This window comes from Myotis daubentonii, chromosome X, assembly GCF_963259705.1.
Source record: "Myotis daubentonii chromosome X, mMyoDau2.1, whole genome shotgun sequence".
NCBI lineage: Eukaryota > Metazoa > Chordata > Mammalia > Chiroptera > Vespertilionidae > Myotis > Myotis daubentonii.
This window is the reverse complement of record NC_081861.1, coordinates 27,971,012-27,992,163: the sequence shown is the minus strand read 5'-3', so window position 1 is coordinate 27,992,163 and position 21,152 is coordinate 27,971,012. Positions and strand designations below refer to the sequence as shown.

The window sequence follows — 21,152 nt, the reverse complement described above, 5'->3', positions numbered from 1 at the left end:
CCCCAGGTTCCAATTTGTAAGGGCAACATTAAACATCTCAGAGCAGGTCCTGGCTTGAACACATTAATTTGGAAAGGCAATGTGTTTTGTTAGATAAGGGATTTTTTTTAAAACTGCCATGAGGATCAAAATGAAGATCAGTATAACTAACTCTGTATGGGTACAGATTTCAGGAAACAGTCTTGACTCTGGCTAACCACTGTAACCATTTATTCATTCTGCTTTTACAGGGTGACATGGTATATATTATGTGTTGGAAAAGGCTATGATTGAGTCAGTCCTGACTTTTCACTTACCTTGTTGTGTGACCTTCTGCAAGTGTCTTAACTTCTCCAGGCCTCAATTTCTACATCTGTAAAATGTGAGGACTGGAGTTGATAATCTCTATGTGTTTGAGATTCCAACCAAGCAGAATAAATATAACAAATCCATTGTCTAATGGTATTGCAAACTGGATTTTCATCTAAAAAAACTAATTATAATCTGCCCAAAAGTGCTCTTAAATATGTTGTCTCAAACTGAAGCTGCAGTTAAGTGATGGGTCACTTCAGAGTCACCTCCAAAGTGTTTAAGTTGATGTATAATTGGGTGGCAGATATGTCATGTAATTGAAGATATATTTGTTTAGCCAATAGTTTCAAGTGGCCTGAGGTACAACTCTTTAACTGTTCATTTGTTCATTGTTTCCATATATATTTATTGAGCATCTAAGACAGTGATGGCAAACCTTTTGAGCTCGGCATGTCAGCATTTTGAAAAACCCTAACTTAACTCTGGTGCTGTGTCACATATAGAAATTTTTTGGTATTTGCAACCATAGTAAAACAAAGACTTATATTTTTGATATTTATTTTATATATTTAAATGCCTTTTAACAAAGAAAAATCAACCAAAAAAAATGAGTTCACATGTCACCTCTGACACGCGTGTCATAGGTTCACCATCACTGACCTAAGATATGCGAGGGACTGGAGAGAAAATATTTCTCCTGAAATCCGATTCTTTCTTCTCTCTTTCCCTCCTTCCTTTCTTTCTGTGAGTTTTGGGTTTGTTTGTGACCTCAGGTGCAAAGGAGTGACTTAAAGTTACTGCTAGTTCATGGTATATTATCAGAGTTAGTCCAGACAAGATTCCTCTTTTGCTTTGTTTGACTCATTCATTTACTCCTTTTTACCTCCAAAGTCCACTCCCATTCCCCTCTGTGCAAAGGCAACCATTCTAATGTGGTAAATGTCTATCTTTTAGTGTGCATGTATTTTTATAAAATGAGTAGAGTCTTCTGTGAATATATCTTAATTTATTATTATGGTGAGATGCTATGTAGCCTATCTGTTTTCTTGCCATTTTTACCCATCCTATGATTTTAAGATATATCCATACTATTGGGTGTACATATAGTTCATTGTTTCTGGCCACTACACAGTTCTCTGTGGACCTCCACATTGTACCTTTCCTCTCTTGCATGGCTAGGCACCCAAGTGTCCTGCAATGCCCATGATGGCAAGTAACACAACAATTAACAGCCTTGTGCATGGTCCACTGTGGGCCTGTATCATACTGTTCTGCCTAAGACACTTTCTCCCCTTTGTAACCTGGATAATTTCTATACTTTCTTTTAAAATGAGACAATCCTATCCTTTCTTCTACACTTTCTTCAAGGGTTATATCCTGACCCATTGTTTGTAATATGTCCCCCATTCTGCTCTCCTATGCATCCCATGTACACTCCTGTTATAGTGTTTATATTATATTGTAATTTCTTGTTTCTTTCCCTCAATAGATGTGAAACCCCATGAGAGCAGGGACTATGTCTGTCTCATATGCTGTATCTCTAGTTCATGACACAGGGTCTGGCACAAAGCATTGCTCAATAAATACTTGTTTAATGAATCCTGGTTTCATTAAACATTTATTAAACACCAACTGCATGCCAGCCCTGTGCTCTATTTTTAAAGTGAATCTTTCAAAGTCAGTTCATTTATTTTTAAAAATGTAACAGTGAATAGGAAGCATTGAGCTTATTTTTTTTTGTTGTTCCTTGGCAAACCTGGCAGACCTTCTATATCTACGTAAAATAGTGTTGTGTCCTTCCAAGAGGTACAGTTTCCTTACATTTTCTAGAATTTTTGTTTGGGAAAAGAACCCTCCATAGCCAATAGCACATTCTTTGGATTCTTCTCAGGAAGGTCTTTATTTCTTGAAGGCACATTTGATTTTTAGAAGCAGCTTAAAGCTACTTGGCAGCAAATCTAGTGAATGATGTGGGTGATCAAGCTGAAGAACATTATTTTGTTTCCAAACAAGGTGTGACTATAAATAAATGAGGCTGATTTTCTTATATGGTACATATACTGGTTCAACAGCAATTCCAAAAGAGGACTTTTAAAAATGTTGTGGCCTTGGCAAGAAAAATATTTCCATCCTAGTATATCGCCCTGCCTCCGCTCTGTCACACACACACACACACACACACACACACACACACACACACACACACACTATATAGTGCCTGGCCCAAAACATAGACAAGTAAAATCAAAAGTCCTTGGAATTTAGTTTTGAAAAAACAATTATACAAGTATGGGATGGAAGAGATCTGACTTGGCAAACATTCTTACAAAAACATCGGTGTGTGTGTGTGTGTGTGTGTGTGTGTGTGTGTGTGTATGTGTGTGTGTGTGTGTAGGGGTGGTATTTCAATTGGCCAGAAGCTCATCATTCATGAAGAGGGTAATGTGGATTCTAAACAAGTATCTCCATTCTAGGACTGCTCTGGTAGAGCTCTTGGGCTCTGTGGGACAATTGGCCCACTGGAGCAGGGCTTAAGGGGCTGAAGGAGCTGTTTAGAACAGGATAGCTGTTTGGAAGGATATAAATAAAAACTTTAATAGTAAATATCTATTATGGAATATTTAATAGTAAATATCTATTATAGGGAATGGAATTATTGAGTAAATATCATTTTAATATGTTTTTATTGGTTTCACAGTAAGGAAGGGATAGGGAGAGAGAGATAGAAATATCAATGATGAGAACCATTGATTGGCCACCTCCTGCACACCACCAACTGGAGACTGAGCTTGCAACCCAGGCATGTGCCCTGACCAGAAATTGAGCAGTGACCTCCTGGTTCATGGGTCGACACTCAACCAGTGAGCCACATTAGTCAGGCAGTAAATATCATTTTAAAAACTTTATGATGATGTATTGTTAAAATTGTTATTGCCTGTATATATATATTTTGAAAAAATACATTTGACAAAAATTGGAGGAGTCCAGCAACAACATAGGCTGTATTGTGACCTGTGACCTCTCCTTAGCTGGTAATCAAAGATTGTGGGATGACCTTTGCAGTCTAGGGATTCGGTGTGTTATTCTGTGATTTAACCTTGTTCAAGTACCAGAGTTGAGCTGTTGGAGGTTCACATGTGTATCTAGTGAGAAAGAAGCCTGGAAACTTCCAACAAGGTTGGGCAACTTCCCAGCTGCCAAGCCTATTGGAACATATTTATGTGTAGGAAGTTTAAATCAAAGAGCAGAATAAACACTTCAAAGATGAAAAGCCACCAACTAGCAGTGAAACCAGAGGTATAAAACATATAGAGGGATAGGGAAAAACATGGATAAAAAGCTAAAAGATACAGGCTATTGAGTAAAGTAAATGTCAATAAGAGATGATGAATTTTCCATGTTTTTTTTAAAATGTGTATGGTTATCCATTTTAATCCCAACTATTTAGCTGAAGACAGCAAGCAGGTCATAGATATTACAGAGAAGTTGTCTTCTGCCCCTCATCACTCAGTCTGAATGGGCCAGAGCTGGCAGACAGTGTACCAAGATAGGAAAAACACTGGCTGGCTTGGCTCATGTTCTGGGAACTGAAGTATATAAAATATGATCTTATGCTAGAAAAGTCCTGCGAGACATATGGGAACAGCGCCCTTATGACACCAGTGCTGGGCAAAGGGACTAGCACTTACTTCCTTTCAGAATCAATGGTGCCACAAAATCAGAGCAAGAATGACGCTAAACACTCTCCATTTTAGAAGAGGGAAACTGAGGTCTGAAGATAGAAAGTGAATAAGAAGTGTGTGTAAAAGCTGGCAATCTCCTTTAAAATGGACTTTAAAACAGTCCTCTCCTGCTTGCAGTTGTAAAACCTGGTCTCAGAGCCACATATTATTTTTTTGCCAAATAAAATAAACACCTTCCTGCCTTGGCTGGTGGTTGAGCGTTGTCCCAGGCACCAAGAGGTCACCAGTTCCAGGTTTGATTTCTGGTCAAGTCACATACCTGGGTTGCTGGCTCGATCCCCAGTAGGGGGTGTGCAGGAGGCAGATGGTGGATGTTTCTCTCTCTCCTCCATTTCTCTTTCTTAAAAAAAAAAATCAACAAAAACATATTTAAAAAAAACAAAAAACTTTCCTCTAGAATGACAGGGACAGTTATGAAGTGATAACTGGGCTTTAGATCCTTCTTCTGGTCTGGGAGGGTTATAATATCATACGATAAAATATCAAGGAGCAAACCTTTCCGGTATTTAGATTTCATGAATCAAAGAACAAAGATTCTTATAAATCCCAGTTAAATATAGAAATGATTATGTTTTAAAAAAGAAAAAGAATTCCCTTTCAAGTCTTACCAACTGCTACAAATCATTGTAACCATATTAACAAGTAAAACTAATTATAGTTTTAATTTCAACAAAACCAACTGAAGGAAATACTAAACTAAATATTTCCATTTTGTGTTTGTGAAAATTTCTGCAAAGGATGAAAATGGATATTGGAAACCTGTGCTCTGCGGGAGACCCTGACAGAAGTATGTTGGTGACAGCAGGAGGGGGGAATGATAAGTTGTGAGAAATTATACCTCCTGCTTCCCGCATGGTGACCTCCTGCCATTGGACAGAAATCAGAGATCCTGGCTGGGACCACCTCCTAGAATCAAAGAGGACTTCCCATTCCTGTCCTTGACCTTTGTTCAAACTTCTTTACTCTGTCTCACCCTCTCTTCCTCATACTTATTCAGTTTCTCTTATCCTTCAGGTGGGAGTTGAGTTCCTACTGTATTAGATAAACCAAAGAATTTATATGCATAACCCATGGACATAGTGTGGTGAAGGCCTGGGGGAATGGGAGTGGGATAGACAGGGTCAACAGGTGAAAATAGGGGGACATCTGTAATACTTTCAATAATAAAGATACAGTTTTAAAAATGGATCTTAGTTTGCTAACTACCAGGAAAAACTCAACAGTGTTTTTATTGACCTGACCTGGCAAATGGACAATATGCTTGCTAGGCTTTATAAACAATGGCAAGTTGGTTATTCCAGAGGTTCTCCGACAGCAGAATGTCCAAATATCAGCATAGTGTCATTGTTGTTTGTAATGTTATATGTGTAAAAGAAAATTTAAGTAATTATACTGGGCCTACAATTGACAAAAAGCTGATGTGGAATTTGTATGGGTGCCAGACCTTCAGCTCTGTGAAAGCAAGGATCAAATCTGTTTTTTTCTTCTTCTATTGTTTCCAGCATCTGGTATGAAAACCTAGTTGTTGAATAAACAAATGTTGAAGAAGCTCACCTAGGGCCAAGAGTGAGCATTGTTTCCTAGAAATCATGGGTTTGCTGGTGACAACCTTTGCAACCTAACCCAGGGCAACTGCTGGCTCTGCCATGTAGCAGCCCCAGGAGAAGTGTGACAGAGAACAAGCCTGAGACACAGCACGAAGCTTGGGTAATGATTTGTTTGCACTGTTTGGATCTATCTCTTTGGTTTTGAAGATGAAGGAATACCATTCATGCAACTGTACATGGCCCAACAGATTTCTATTTGGGCAAAGCATTTGCAGAAAAGTGAAATTTGTAAAGAGACAGTGGAACTTTTTGAGATACCTTTAGTTTCATAGACAAGACACTCTAACCCAATGTTTCTAAATGGAGATTATGGATTGGGTATGTGTTGGAAAGAAGTGGCTTTCACTGGGGTTTGGGACCAGGATTGATACACACACTAGGGAGGTAGGTTTCAAGGTCCCTGTTGGCACCTAATGAGATTTTCTTATGCTGAATATAAAGCTAGGTGAGAAGGAGGAAAAGCAATACATAGTCACCATATATGAGAGCTTACAAAAAAGACACAATGCATTTTTATTTGAGCGTTTATTTATTTTTTTTTGTTCAAAGAAATCCATGCAAAGGTAAAGAGAGAAAGAGAGATAAACATGGTAACCATGTTCTAGCAGCCAAACATAAGAAAATAATTTGGCACGACTTGATTTTTTTTTTCTTTACAAAAGGACAATCTATACTACCACTAAAATTTATCTGCCTCATAAAGATACCATTTCATTTCAAAAACATAACACATGGTTAGTTTTCTACTTAATGGCTAGAGGAGGCATATGAGATTAAAAAAAATAGAAAAAAAAATAAGAAGGTGGTTCCTTTTATAGAGGAAGACCACAGGGTGCTGAAGGACAGCACAGGTGCTGTGCACTAGGAATTCAGTGCACCAGGAAGAAAAAGCACACCACATAGACTGCCAGGCTGGTTAGAACCTTCAGGGGGGAATGGCCATTCCCACAGTTGCGAGAGACGACTATCTCATTGTCGTTCTGATTCACATGTTGCTTGGTTCCAGGAGTATCGTCCACATCCAGATCATAAGCCAGTTCTGCCAAAATTAAAGAAGAATTTTAAATACAGGATTACCAACATTATCAGGTATACACTATTCATGGCTCAAACACTTGTCTGGACTGCTGGGAAGGAAAGCTGCCAGGGGATGGGAAAGTGTGTATGTGTGGGGAGGTAGAGGAATGAGATAGCTAGAGGTGCTCCTTCCAGAGATCATACCAACAGGGAGCAACCTGGCTGTTTCCCTCTCGACTGTGGCTGTATCCATACCCTGCGATGCACATTGGGCCTTTGCAACATCTCCTCCCTGGCAAAGCTCTACTTGAAAGTCATTTTCACCAAATCTCACTGGTATCAAAATCTAAGGTGCAGTGTGAGTGACTACATGTGTCTCCTTGTGTGTATGTGTTAATGGGGGAGGGGAAATTGTGGACTCTCAGTGCAGCTTTCCTGGGTCCTACACCCCATACAGATCCCCTCCTGGGAATCTTGCTTTACAGTTAAGGATAGGGGAGTTTGTCATTAAAAGGTGTTTTATTTTTCCCAAACATTTCTTCTTATATATATGGTCTTTTCATCCCCTCTAAAAAAGCCCCAGAGAAAGTTAAATTGTTCTAATACATAAGATTTAAACTACTAGTAAGCAAATTAAGACTAAGGAAATGTTAATGGGTAAGGATCTTCCTCTCTAACTGCCTACCGTTTATGATATGTTCATAATTCTGAAAAAGAAGTTGGGATATTGGGGTTGCCCTAATGAGAAAGTCTCTCAGAAGGCAAATCTAAGTAGATAGTGGTTTGTTAGAAAATTCAAGATGTCTAGCCCTGGCTCAGGGCTCAGGTTCTTTCAGATTTGCTTTCCCAGATTTAAAGCTCAAATCTACTCCTTAGGCTTTTCTAGACTCAGTCACTAATGTTTCTATTTCAATAGCTTGTGAAAGTGATGTGATGTGAGCAACTTCACCAGCCATCTGTCCTGTGGCCAACGGACCTGGAAAGAGTCCTTGGGGACACTGAGATGCATAGCAACAGGCACAGAGGAAATGACTGGCATTTATAGTGGGAAGGAAGGAAAAGGAAGGAAGAGCTCCTCTTACAGGGGATGAAACAGTAAGTCACAGGAAGCAAATTATGAAGACTCAGCTGGTCCAGGATGACTTTAGAGTAGGGCCCAGAATCAGGTTGGCTCTGAGGCTGACATTGGTTAGAGCAGGCAGCAAGGTGAAGGTGATCAAAACTGGGGGGGGGGGGGATTACATAGACAGCAATACTATTTTCCAAAAGGATTATTGCAGTTTATAATGCCAGCAATGATGAGGGAACCAAATTTACTGTGCCTCAATTGAAAAAGTATATTGTAGTCAGTATACCATATCTCAGTGTTTCTTTAATTTGCATGTACTTGAATTACTAGTACTGAACAACATTTTCTATTTTAGTTTACTAATTATATTTCTCAATACATAACAGTTCATATTTTTTTTTGCCTTTTTACCTAATGGGTATTGACATTTTTCCTATTAATTTAAAAATATTATTGAATCATTTAACTATGTTATTCAGTACAAATATTTTATTGTGTTATTAATCATAATTATTTTTCATGGCTGTATAAAGAAATGATTTCATAACTTTTAATATGCATGAATTTGACTATATTTTGCTCCTCTTAAGCTGAGAAAGTTTTTCTTCTTGAGCGCCAATAATAATTAAAATAAAAATTTCCAGAAAACCCTCTTACCCAGGGAAAAGCAACTCAACAGACTGTAATCTGGATTCTCTCTCTCCCTAAAATAAATACATACAAAGAAAATAAAAAGAGGAAAAGAACAAAGAGCAACACTTTACTTGGAAATCAGACCTCTTTCTCTGAAAGGTGAACTATGCAGAGCACACAGAAAAGGCTAAGGTCAGCTGTCACTCAGCAAGGATAACACAGGCTTAAGTCATGATCAGATTTCATCAAAATTGAGAACACATATGGTTATATCTGTTGAAAGGCAACTTTAGGTCTCACAGCAACTTCTCAACTTAAATGAAGAGGAGTATTTTTTAGGATTTACCCGAATGAGAGCACTTTCTGAATCACTTTCAAATTCCTTTTCTGGATATTCCCCTTTCCTAATATTAAGATGAAACAACATCAATTAATGTTGCCACTAACTGCTTATACTACTTATCTTGCTCTTCAAATAATCTGCAAGCACTAAATAATAGTATCATAGCAGTTAAGGTAAACCCAGCAGTTATCTTGATTCCAGTAGTTTCTAATCCTTTTTTTGCCACCAAAGACTTCTTTTGTTATTTCTATCTCTTGGACCCTATGTTTTGAAATGATAAACATGATTACCAATTATTGAGTCCTCATTGTGTGCCAGGCACTCTACTAAGCTATTTATGTTATCTCATTTAATTAAACCTTCTCAACAATGTCATGAGGTAAGTATTATAAATCCCATTTTTTAAAGATGAGAAAGGTCAAACTCAGGTCAGTTTATTTGCCCATATTGACACAGTGGATAAATCACAGAGGTCCTATTTGAATGCAGGTCTTACTCTGAACCTCATATGAAGCTATACCATCTCTTGGAAAAAATGTATACTAAAGAGATTACAGTGATTAAGCATTAACAGACTCCTTCTTAAAAAAAATTCTTCATTAGTGAAATACATACTACCAGAACTCAGGAGCCAACACATCCAGTTAAAACTGGGTTTCCTCCTCTGTACCTTCAAATGAGTCTGGCTGCCAAGCTGGCCAATGGAAGGGTAAAAAGATTTCTACAGCATGATTTGGGGGCTGTGGCACTGGACTTTACCAAGAAGCCAAGGAATGGAAGAAACACTGGATGAAACACCCAGTAGGATATTCCAACAGTTCAGTGGCAAAGGGAAGCTGCATCGGATGAGGCAGCCCAGTAATTATTTCGAACCAATGTCAAATTCCTTTCTGTAAACAATATTTAAAGATAATTCTCTTGCTCTATATTTATTAAAATATTCTGTTGTATAAGGAATAAAGTAGGACTGACACACACACACACACACACACACAAATAAAAAGCAAGAGAAAAGTCAGTGTTTCCACGTAAAACTGATCACAAACTTGATTACGTAGTCTTATTAAGCTTTGTGAAATACTGAGAAGAGCTCTGGGTTTGAGAAGCCAGAATGGGAATTATCATATCAGTTCTATTTCCCTGAAGAAATCAGCAATTATGGCCAGGGCCATTAGATGCCCCGGGTACAAAGTTGGGTCCAGTCTTCTACCTCCAAAGGGCCCCAAGAACTATTCAGAATGATATATTGCTGTGTTTCCTAAGCTGTGGCTACATGTTTCCTGAGGCCCCCCCATTTAGAAGCAGCAAATATATTCACCCAATCCGATAGCCAAGTTCCTAGGGCTTATATTGATGGGAATTCCAGCAAAGACACACTCTGGGCCTAGGCCACCATCATGGAGATTAGAGACGAAGGGGGCAGTTTAGCAGAGGAAGCATTATGGGAGATAGAGGAAATACGAGTTTTGGTCAAAGATAAATATGGACACTCTTGAACAGGGGAAATACAACCTAATTTAATTCAACAAGCTTAAAGGTAGCCTACTATGTCCCAAGCATTAAGCCTGAAGGTTGGAAGAAGATTTAGTATTTGCCTTCAGGAATCCCACACTCCAGCACTCTAGCAAGGAAAATAGACTAGTAGACAAGTCTACTTGGCAGAATGGAGAAAGGGCACAGATAAAGGCATAAGCAAAATACCACAGGGATAGAAGGGAGATATAAAAATTCCAAATAGAAGGATCTGGGAAGATTTTTTTTTAACAGTTGGACTATAATTAATACCATGAAGGATGGGTGGAACTATGGAAGGGCTGATGAAATGGTTATTCATTTTAGGCAGAGGGTTCAGTTTGAGCGAAATCACAATATAAAAAATTTTCTGTAGGGAATACTTAATAGGAACAAGTAGCCTCTATGATGGAAGGGAGCATAGAGTATACATTGTTGTGAGGTGTCTGTGTGTGTGTGTATGTCTGTACTGTGTTGTGGGTGATAAAAGGTAAGGCAGGAAGGACAATTAACAGCTAAATCATGGTAGATTAGGAATGCTAAAACTTTATTTTGTGGGCAATAGAGAGCCACTGAATTTTTTAAGTAATGAAACCACATAATCTGGTTTGTGTTTTTTAGAAAAATCATTGCTAACAGTTTGGCGGACAGCCTTAAGTGGGAGAGACTTGTCAGACATCTTGTCTTGGAAAAAAGAAGCCTGTGGGAACAGTATCTGGGGATTAGACAGTAGCAAATATAATTTAAAAAAAAAACCTGACAAAGCTAAATATACACCAAACCAAAACTTGCTCAGTTTGCTACAAACCAGATGTACTAGGGGAGTCAACACAAACCATTTTCTTTTAAATAATTCATATTTAATGTTCATCAATGATTTTCCAGAACATATCTTTGTTGTATTAGGTACATATTGTAAAAATGCACATAAAATATTTCTGACTTGCAGTTGATTATCAGTGAGAAACTTTTGGGTCAGCAAGATTTTCATGTTAAGTCCAAATATCCGTTTCTCTTTGTAATCAGTTTAACTATGCCCAGAGGGTAGGTCCAAGAATCTGTACTGATTACACATTCAACTCTGATTCTCATTTTGCCCTGATGTCCTCTGTGTTGCAGATTAGATAAACCTTTAACATAATTATCAGTCATTAAGGTCTGCAAGTTATGTTGAAAGTTTTTTCTGCTTTTTCTTTTGGGTAAAGTACTCAGTGTGGAACCCTTTACTATTATTCAGTCTCCTGATGGATGGAGTTCCTCAGGAGGCTACACCAGACTTACTGTGTCATTGGCAAGTCATTACCCACTCCTCTGGGACTCAGTCACCCCATCTGCTAAATAAGAGTGTTGCACTGGATTGACTCTAAATTTCCTTCTAGTTTTATTTCTCTCTGATTCCAAGGCTCTTAGGGGCCAGTGAGGGACACAATTTGCTGCAGTCTGCAATCATTTCTCTGTCCACAGCAGCCAAGATGGCTGCCCCCAGCAGAGCCTCCATCAACAAGTAGGTTCAATCAGTTGCTTCTCTTGGAATGTGAGTTTTTCTGGTGGTCATCATCAGTTACCAAATTTTGAATCCTCTTTCTTCTTTAGTTGTTCTAATATTGGATAAGGGACACCAGCAATAAATAAGTCCACGCTGGACTGTCATTATTTTCTTTAAACCCTAGCCTAATAACTTCCACTGAGGCCAGTACACGCAAAGCTTTTGAGGGGGAAGTGACTGGACCTGGGGTGCATCAAGCAGTCATGCACAGGCAGCCAAAGAAGATCTCTCAGCCAGTGAGATAAGCCTTTGCTTGGGCCCTTACAAAGCCAATGAGGTCTTAAGCATATAATAGGAGGCAGAGCTCATGGCATCAAGGAGGGAGATGCATTGCTCTAGGGCAGCGATTTTCAAATGGTGTGCCACAAAGAGGCACACACATTGATGTGCCACAAGAATTTTTTAAACATGCAATACCCGACTATTTAGTCAGGGGCATGGACCTATTTTCTCTTAGATTGTCAAATAAAAAAATGACAACAGCCAACACAAAAATAGCCATCTGGTATGAATGAATCAAAATTATACCTATTTTTTAAATCAGATTGACAGAAAATATAGCTTTTGGTGGTGCCACAGAATTTTCGTAATTAGTTTATGTGTGCCATGAGATGAAAAAGGTTGAAAATTGCTGCTCCAAGGGCCTCACCCTCACCAGCAGTCAGACTTCATAGGGCAGTCTGAAAGAAGAGCTGCTATCAAAATGCCACGGGAGAGAATGCTGCTGTTGAGCCAAACATGGGGGTTTCTTTCTTGCCAAGCTTGCACCAGCAGATGGCTTCAATCTGGTCCCAATATAGCAACAGAGCAATACTACTATCCCTGTGTTTTGCATTTGCTGTGTACAGTTGGCCCCCAAGACATGAATATGCGAAACCTTCAGTACATTACTTGGCAGACCCCAGAGGCTGAAACTGAGGAAATCTCGGGAGAAATTATGTTCATTGCACTACTGCTCACTCTGCTGCCCATTCCCACAGAAGCCCTTGGGTTCTGCCATTCACATATGAATCCCAAACAGATCTTGTTTTCCTTATCTTATCCTCAACACAATCCTCCTTCATGCCATACCAACACCCCCTCCTATGTGAACTTTTAGGTGTGAAATGACTACCTGGACTTGAAAGCAGAAGAAAGTGACTTTGTGAATGACCCTTGGGTTTCTGAGAGTCTAGGTTTTCTTCTTCAGAAATCAGATGAGGAGGGAACTGGCACAGTTGCTGCTTCTGGTTTTTAAGTGGTCTAATGGGATTCCTTTTAGAATGGGCCCATTTCATTATGCACCTTCATGATAAACAAGTGAGCTGCCAATCTTGCGTACTAAATGATCATAGATCCTGGGAATAATACAATGGCTGCTCCTGGAAGAGGGGTGGGGCTGTGAGATGCTCACTTCTTTGTTTATAGCTAATTTTAGCCTGCAAACATCCTCAGTTGCAACTATGGTATGTTGAAAGAATACAATGGCTTTTCCCATTAGTATAGCCATGACCTCTGCTATTATAGGCCTCTGCCTCTCAATCTGGGGTGTGTATATCTTCAGATTACACTACAGTGGGTTGTGAGTACATGAAGCCATGGCATACTTCTTCCTAGGGATTTAGGGGGGAAGCACACTATTTTATACTAAAACATGCAAGGCCTTAAGATAGAGTAGAAATGCACCATTTTCAAGCTCATTTAAGACTTCATAAAATATTTCAGGTTAATTAGGACTTTCAGATTTTTGAGAAAAGTTTCAATAGGGTGACTTGAGGAAAGAATAGGAGTTGATTTGGATTCACTGAATACTGATTAGTCTTCAGAGATATTTGAGAGTGAGTGAAATGAAGCACTGTCACCTTAACTGTGTGTGAAATATTGTGGCTTTGCTATCAATGTCACATCACTTAACTAGTCTGTAGAACCAAACTTTGTTAGAAGGTGCCTCCGCAGTTCTAACTCAAGATGGCTTTGGAAATGCTGTTTGCTGTTATTCTTGCTACATAAACAGCCTTTACTTTTAAAGTCAAGTTAAGTTAGGTCTTTTGGACACTTAAGCATTTAAGCTCTACCCTAGAATTGCAGATATAGATCCTCAATTGGGAATGAAGGATAAGGGCAATTTTGTGAAGGATTTTTATCCAAAGCTAAGTATTTTAAGGAAATTTTATACAACCTCTGGAAACTTACACTTACTTTTGTGATTCACAAAAATGATGTAAAGCTGAAACCACGTTAAAAAATTGAGCAAGCCTAACTGGTTTGGCTCTGTGGATAGAGCATCGGCCTGTGGACTGGAGGGTCCCAGGTTCGATTCTGGTCAAGGGCATGTACTCCCCAGTAGGGAGTGTGCAGGAGGCAGCTGATCGATGTTTCTCTCTCATCAATGTTTCTAACTCTCTATCCCTCTCCTTACTCTCTGTAAAAAATCAATAAAAATATTTTAAAAATTTATCAAAGAATACACTCTGTCCTCATTACTTTTAACAGAAAGTTAGTAGTTTAGATTCACCAAGCTCTGTTTATAATATAAATTTCAGGCATGATGCAGTACAGAGGTATGTATACATCACTGGGATTTGAGGATGCAGAGGGAAAACACAAACTGTCACTTGTTGTAGCCAAATCCAATTGCTTTTGAGTGATCAGGAGAGTAAGGGAGTGGCCTTATAGTCCCTTGGAGCCCAAGCTCCAAGATGCTCAATGAAAAATTATTTGATAGAATTTGGGGTAGGGCTCTAGATATACTTGAATGGGAAAACCCAAAGTCTGGTAATCTTCAATTTTTAATCAGCCTTAGTAAATCTTACAAAAAGTGTATGTGAGACCTAAAATGCTTACAATGTCCTGGTAATGCCCCAAAGCAAGGAAAATTACTATTATAATAGTTAATAGGTTAAAATGGCTTACATTCTGAAAAATACTCAGCCTGGGTGTGAAAACATTGCAGGCCAGAAATCAACAGCAGGCAGGTATCCTCATGAATGATAGATGAAAAGCCTCCCTCAGCATCAACAGCATTTGGAGGAATTGAGGCTATTTTCCCCTCAGTTTACTTGGAAGAACACATTGTCATCCTGGCTCCAAACCCCTACCTCCCCATCTTCGGATCTAGACTATCAGTAATTCCCCATTCTCACATTCAAACAGGCATCATCTCCTCTTTCCTTCAGCCTCTCTCCTTTTCCACTGCAACACAGTCCTCAATACCCCATAGATAAAATACTCACTGCTTTTCACTGGCCCACTGCTGTTCAGGAAGAAGAATGTTCTATTGTGTGACAGCAGGAACAAGACAACACTCTTCCTAAACCACATGTCTCTCTTCCTCAAAATCTTCTGATGGTTCTCTACTGTATGTGGGATAAAGTCCTCATTCCTTAATATGGCATTCATGAGCTTCTGCATCTCATCTTGTCTTCCTTTCCAGTTTCAACTGCCTATATATTTTCCCAAGTACCATATACTGTACTCACACTATCCCATTTATCATTTGCTGAAAATGGCAAGTATTTTGAAGTTCCCATATCTTTCTTCATGCTGTTCCTTCAGCCTGGTATTCTCTCTCTCTCTCTCTCTCTCTCTCTCTCTCTCTCTCTCTTCATCTTACATGATACCTCTTCCAGGAAGCCTTCCTGTCTCATCCACCCAAATTAATCACTTCATTCTCTATTTATTGGTATTATACCACTAATTTAAGTTGAGTTAGTCATTGCTATTTTCCTCTCCTCAACTCAACCATGAGCCTCATCAAAGTAAGAAATGAGTCTTATTCCTCTCTAGCTCAAACACAGTACAATACTTGGCTAGCACAAACATTTAAAAACATGTTTGTTGAATGAATGAATGAATGAATGAATCAATCAATCAATGGCTACATGAATAAACACATATCCCCAGTCTACTGAGAGTGTGCAGGTGAAGGGCTACCTCCTTAGTGGAAACACTTCCCAAGGAGTCTATTCTCATTAACTGATGATTTCCTTAGGAGAAGGAGTCCTGCTGAGCTATGAGGAAGACAAGGTAAAGAAAGGGCAATGGAGGAGGCTCTGGAAGTAAATGGCATGGCTCAAATCCTTGCCTCTAGATTCCAAAGCCTTTCTGACAATAGCAAGTTCTCATTACCCACAGCATCCATTCACAACAGTGTGAATAGAATCTACAAAGATTATTTTCTTATTCCCTTTTGCTGCCTGGAACATGATGCCTTGCTATGTAAGCAGCTGACACATGCTTGCATTCTGTGTGCCATGCTGGACAGAAAATAGGTTTTCTGGTGAGCAGGTTCCATTTATTTTTCTCTTCGTACCTTCATGACTGGGTTCCCATACTTTTGACCCTTGCCTTTGCTTCACAATCTACCTATCTCTGGGCCACGCCTTGCCCTTTCCATCTCCACTCATTCCCAAGTGCAGGAGCTGCTGGTGATTGAAATTTCAGTGCCTGCTTCTGTGACATCAAAATATAGCTTCATTAATGAAGTCCTTTGCTTGGCTATAATACTACAAAGCATTAAGACTTCAGTCCTGGCAGTACAGTAAAACATACCAGCACCCTATTCCCCTAATAGAGGTCTGTGGGATGACTGCCAGGAAAATACAATTACGTGCTGGCATAGGAATAAATACAATTCCCTAACCTAAAAGTTCTGTGTTTTCATCCCCCTCCCCTTTTCCACTTCTCTACTCACTTCATTTTCTCTTTCCATTGCTCTTTAAACTCATGCCCTATGTCCAATTATTCTCTTCTGTCCAGTAATTGCTCTACTAAACATTCTCTCCTGTCTCCACAATGTTCTTTTCCATATCCTTAGGCAAAGGATAAGGTTGGAATCCTCCGATAGATTTTGAATCTTATAAATGCTTTTCTATTCTTTCCCACTTTGATGTAAACCTCTAACCTGGCTTTCATTTATTTTAGAAAAGGTTATAATATCTCCTTCCTTAAGCTTCCACCCTTATTGTTTTATTCCCTTATTGTTTACCTTTTAGCACCATTCCTGCTTCTCAACCCAGATTCCATTATTGGCTCCTATAGTGCCACGGACCTCTTTCTATGGCACTGCCTGACCTCCTGCACCTGCTCATAACCTCTTTGCTCAATTTCCCTTCTCTCTTTCCCTCTTTCAGTTTTTTCTTGCCCCATAACCATGCCATGTTAGTTACTGCTGTTTGATTGCCTTGTCTTTCTCCTAGGGGGAAATGATTTAGACTTAAATAAAAAATTTAAACTTTCTAACACTTAGTGCAACCAGAAAATTATGTAGGCTGCCTCTAGGCAGTGAAATCTATCTCCAGAGGTGGTCCATGACAGTTTGGGCAGCCATTTGGTAGAGATATTGGTGAAGGGATTCAAACATAGAATAAAGGTGAAGGTAAATAACTTCTGATGACCCTTCCAACCCTGAATTCTAGAATTTCATTCAAGTTTTTAGAGGTCTTATAGCAGATATGAAGGGTGAAGGGATAGAGTTCAAGTGACCTTTGCATTCGTACCTTTTGACACAGACACTGTCTGGAGGGGAATCTAAAGGACTGCTTTGGATCTTCTCTCAAAGAAAGGGATCAGTGTCTTTTGTGAATCACAACTAGTTTAGAGAGGAGGGCTTTAAGTTTGCCAAGGAGTTATCAACCAAGACATAGTTTAAAGGGAGTCACTACTTACCTGCCTAAGGTGGGGAGAAAGAACCACATAATCTTTCTAGCTTGCTAAACTGGAGCTAGGTCTCAAAAAATCATGTGAATGTTATCAGGTAGTATAAAATTATATATATATGGTAATGTGAGGGCACTGCCTATATAGAAGGTGGAGCAACCAAGTCAGGAATTGTTTACATAGAATTTTTACCTACTAATGAGCAAGGATTAACAGCAATTCACAGGTCATAGGCATCTTTTTTATTCTTCTTAAAAATATTTTTTATTAATTTCAAAGAGGAAGGGAGAGGGAGAGAGAGATGAGAGAGAATCATAGATCGGCTGCCTCCTGCACACCCTACTCTGGGGATAGAGCCTGCAACCAGGGCATGTATCCTGACTTGAAATTGAACCGTGACCTCCTGGTTCATAAGTCGACACTCAACTACTAAGCCACACCAGCCTGGAGGTCATAGACATCTTGCTCATAATGGTATCACTCAGGATCCAAGGGAATAAAATTCATCAGATAGAGAAAATTCATTTTGGGAATGCAATTAGGACATAACTTGGAAGGAACCAAGGAGAAGGCAACTGAGAAGAAAGAGCTGAATGACCCTCATACAAATAGCTCTGTGAGCACTAGAACAAGTCCAAAGGGAGGTAAGAAAAGTTCAAAAGATGCCAAATGGCCAAAACCCATGGTTCTAAAGATATAAAAGGGAAAAAAGGAAAATTCAACTATAAAAGGTGGCAGCCAGACGGTCAGATTACTAATGAAAAGTATAAAAACCAGCCAGAAGATATTGAACCAAAATAAAAAGAAGATGCTATTGGTAAAAAATGAACACTTTAATTAAGTACGATCAAGGGTAGCTCTGGTTTCTTATAACTAAGAAGGGGCATGAGTTTTCCATATTGTTTTTACCTGTCCACAGAGTACATCAAATAAACTCATTAACCAAGACAAATACATCTATCTTACTATTGGTCAAGTCAAAATAAGAAAGGAAATGGCCAAGAAGAACAAGGCATTATACTATAAGTATAATAGAGGTAACAGAAAAAAAATGATGAGATTTTAGAGTGAAAAGACTTTGAAGGGCCAATAAAGAAGCTATGTTTCAATACATTAAAATGTAATCATTAACAGCAAAAAAAGGGATAAAATCTGGGACCTTATAGCCTGGCAACCTAAACTTCTGGATGTATAAGCTAAATAAATAAATAAAATAAATACACTAACCATTTTGCAATTAATAAAAGGAAGACAGGGAATAGGGGTGATCATACTAATTGCTTGATGAAAAACAAATCAAACATATATAGTTGTTTTTGGTATTGCAAGAGAGTGAGGGAGGATCAAGATGTGGCACCAGTAATCTCATGTGCTTCTTGTCACTTAACTTCATGGGGCTTTTCAGAAACATTAAAAAGAAAGGTTAGACTGGAAAGTTCCCCTTGCTCCAAGCTAAATCCCAATGGATTCTTTTTTCTTTAAACAACTTTATTGAGGTATAATTTAAATACCATAAAATTCATCCATTTCAAGCAAATTTCAAATGTACAATGCAATAATTTAATGAGGTGTGTAACCATAATCAATTTTAGAACCTTTTCATCAGCTCAATACCCAATAAGATCCCTCATGCCAGTTTATATGTATTCTTTCTTTTTCATCTTGAGCTCTCTGCAGCTTCCAATACTGTTGGCCATTCTCTGCCTTGAAACTTGGTGTCCCCCTTACTTTCCTATACAGTTTCCTCCTGTGTCCCTCTTCTGCCTCAGAAATTTCATTTGCAAGCTCTTTTTCTTAAATTCTATTTCCTTTGCAGGCTACTTTCCTTTCTCTTGGCCCTCTCCTCTTCTCACTTTACAAGTTTTGAATGCTGTCATCTCTGCCCCTAGTTTTATCTATCACCAAGGATTTCTCAACTTACTGAAAAGTAAATGCCTCTACCTAGCCATAATTTTCCAAGCGAGAAACCTGCAAATCACCTTATATTCTTCCTCCTTTTTTATGCTCCAGGCCTAATTAATTATTGCATCCTGTAAATTGTTTCCTTAATATTTTGTGAATTCTCCTTCCCATTGCCATTGCTTGCTATTGCTACTAGTTAGATTATGTTCTCATCATCTCTCACCTGGAGGACTGTGGCAGCCAGCTGTCTTATCCTCCAGCAAACCATGCTCCACATTTATTTTCTATGCATATTCCTATCATATGCATAGAAATATTTGCATGTTAATACAAGTAGAACTGCCTCATCCCTTTTAATCCTCTCAAGAAATACCATAGCATGAATATAACACATTTAGCCATTTCCCCTTTGATTGTAATTTAGTTTGTTTCTAATTTCCCCTGGCAAAACAATGCTGTGGTGAATATCCTCTGACATACACTTCTACATTTATATGGTGTATTTCTATATATGCCTAGAATAAACCTGGCATGTAAGAATGAAGGCTGCATGGGAAGTAAATTGCAGGACAGTAGGACAAAAGTTGGGAAAGACTAGTTGGAAAAGATTGGGAGAGAAAAGAGATATTTTCTTTAAATGATGATCTAGCACCCTGGCTGGGTGTCTCAGTTGGTGGAATGTCATTCCCATGCACCAAAACGCCCCTAGTTTGATTCCCAGTCAGGGTACATGCCTAGGTTGTTTGTTCAGTCTCCAGTCAGGTGTGTATGTTTCTCTCTTGCATCTCTCTCTCTCTCTCTCTCTCTCAAAACTCAATAAACACACACATATGTATGCACACACACACACACACACACACACACACACACACACCCTATCTAATAATAGACAAACATGGTAATTGACCATACCTTTGCTATGCATCTCATTGGCTAATCAGCATGATATGCAAATTAACAGCCAACAAATATGGCGGCTAATTTGCATACTGCAGGCAGGGCGGGACAGGGCCATCATGCCTGCCCTGCCGCCATCTGGGCCTGCTATTTGCCACCTAGGGTGGTGGGGCGGGACAGCATCATCCTGCTTGCCCTGCCACCATCCAGGCCTGCTATTTGCGACTCAGGGCAGTGGGCGTCCATGTGCAACCCGAACCAGGGTGGCCAGGCGGTGCAGCAGCGACCCGACCCGGGGCAGCGCCCCAACCCCTGGATTGGCCCTGCTGTGTGCGCGATCCGGGGAGGTGGGGCAGGCACTGAGGGATCGGGCCTGCCATCTGCCACCCGGGGAGCAGGCCTAAGCCAGCAGGTGGTTATCTCCCAAGGGGTCCCAGACTGTGAGAGGGCACAAGTGGGGCTGAGGGACACCCTCCCCACCCTCCCCTCCCCCGCCAGTGCATAAATTTTTGTGCACCAGGCCTCTACATACATACACATATATGGACTTTTTAGAAAAAAGGAAAAAAAGAAAATCAGTATTACACTAAACTACAGAAATTGGATTGTGGAGCACATACTAGTATATAACTTGTCACTGTGGTCTGGTTGCACCCATTTTACTATTGTTTTTAATTTTTATTTTCACAATTTTATTTTGGAGGATGTTGAGGATACTTATCAGAGAAGAGAATCTGAATCAGTAAGAGGGTGAAAAATAAGTCTTTTGAGAAAGTGCTAAAGGAAATATAATTGTCAGGTGACCCTTGATACACTTCTAAAATGGTGAAATTTGGTCCTGAGACCCACTTGACCTAGGATTTTTAATGCCAGTAATAAGGTCATAGCTCAGCCTGCAAATCCACAACTGCATAAGCCCCAAACAACAATGTAAAGTGAAAATCAAAATGAGCAA

General features: G+C 39.3%; 1 protein-coding gene across 1 annotated transcript in view; it reads right to left on the bottom strand.

The window, feature by feature from the left end:
* Window positions 1–6,147: 6,147 nt before the first annotated feature.
* Window positions 6,148–21,152, bottom strand: part of GPC3 (glypican 3) — a 402,542-nt gene continuing 387,537 nt past the window's right edge. Inside the window, exon 8 of the mRNA XM_059680561.1 lies at window positions 6,148–6,680. Coding sequence (XP_059536544.1) covers window positions 6,511–6,680 — 170 coding nt within the window. The 3' untranslated portion in view covers window positions 6,148–6,510. The remainder of the gene's footprint in view (window positions 6,681–21,152) is intronic.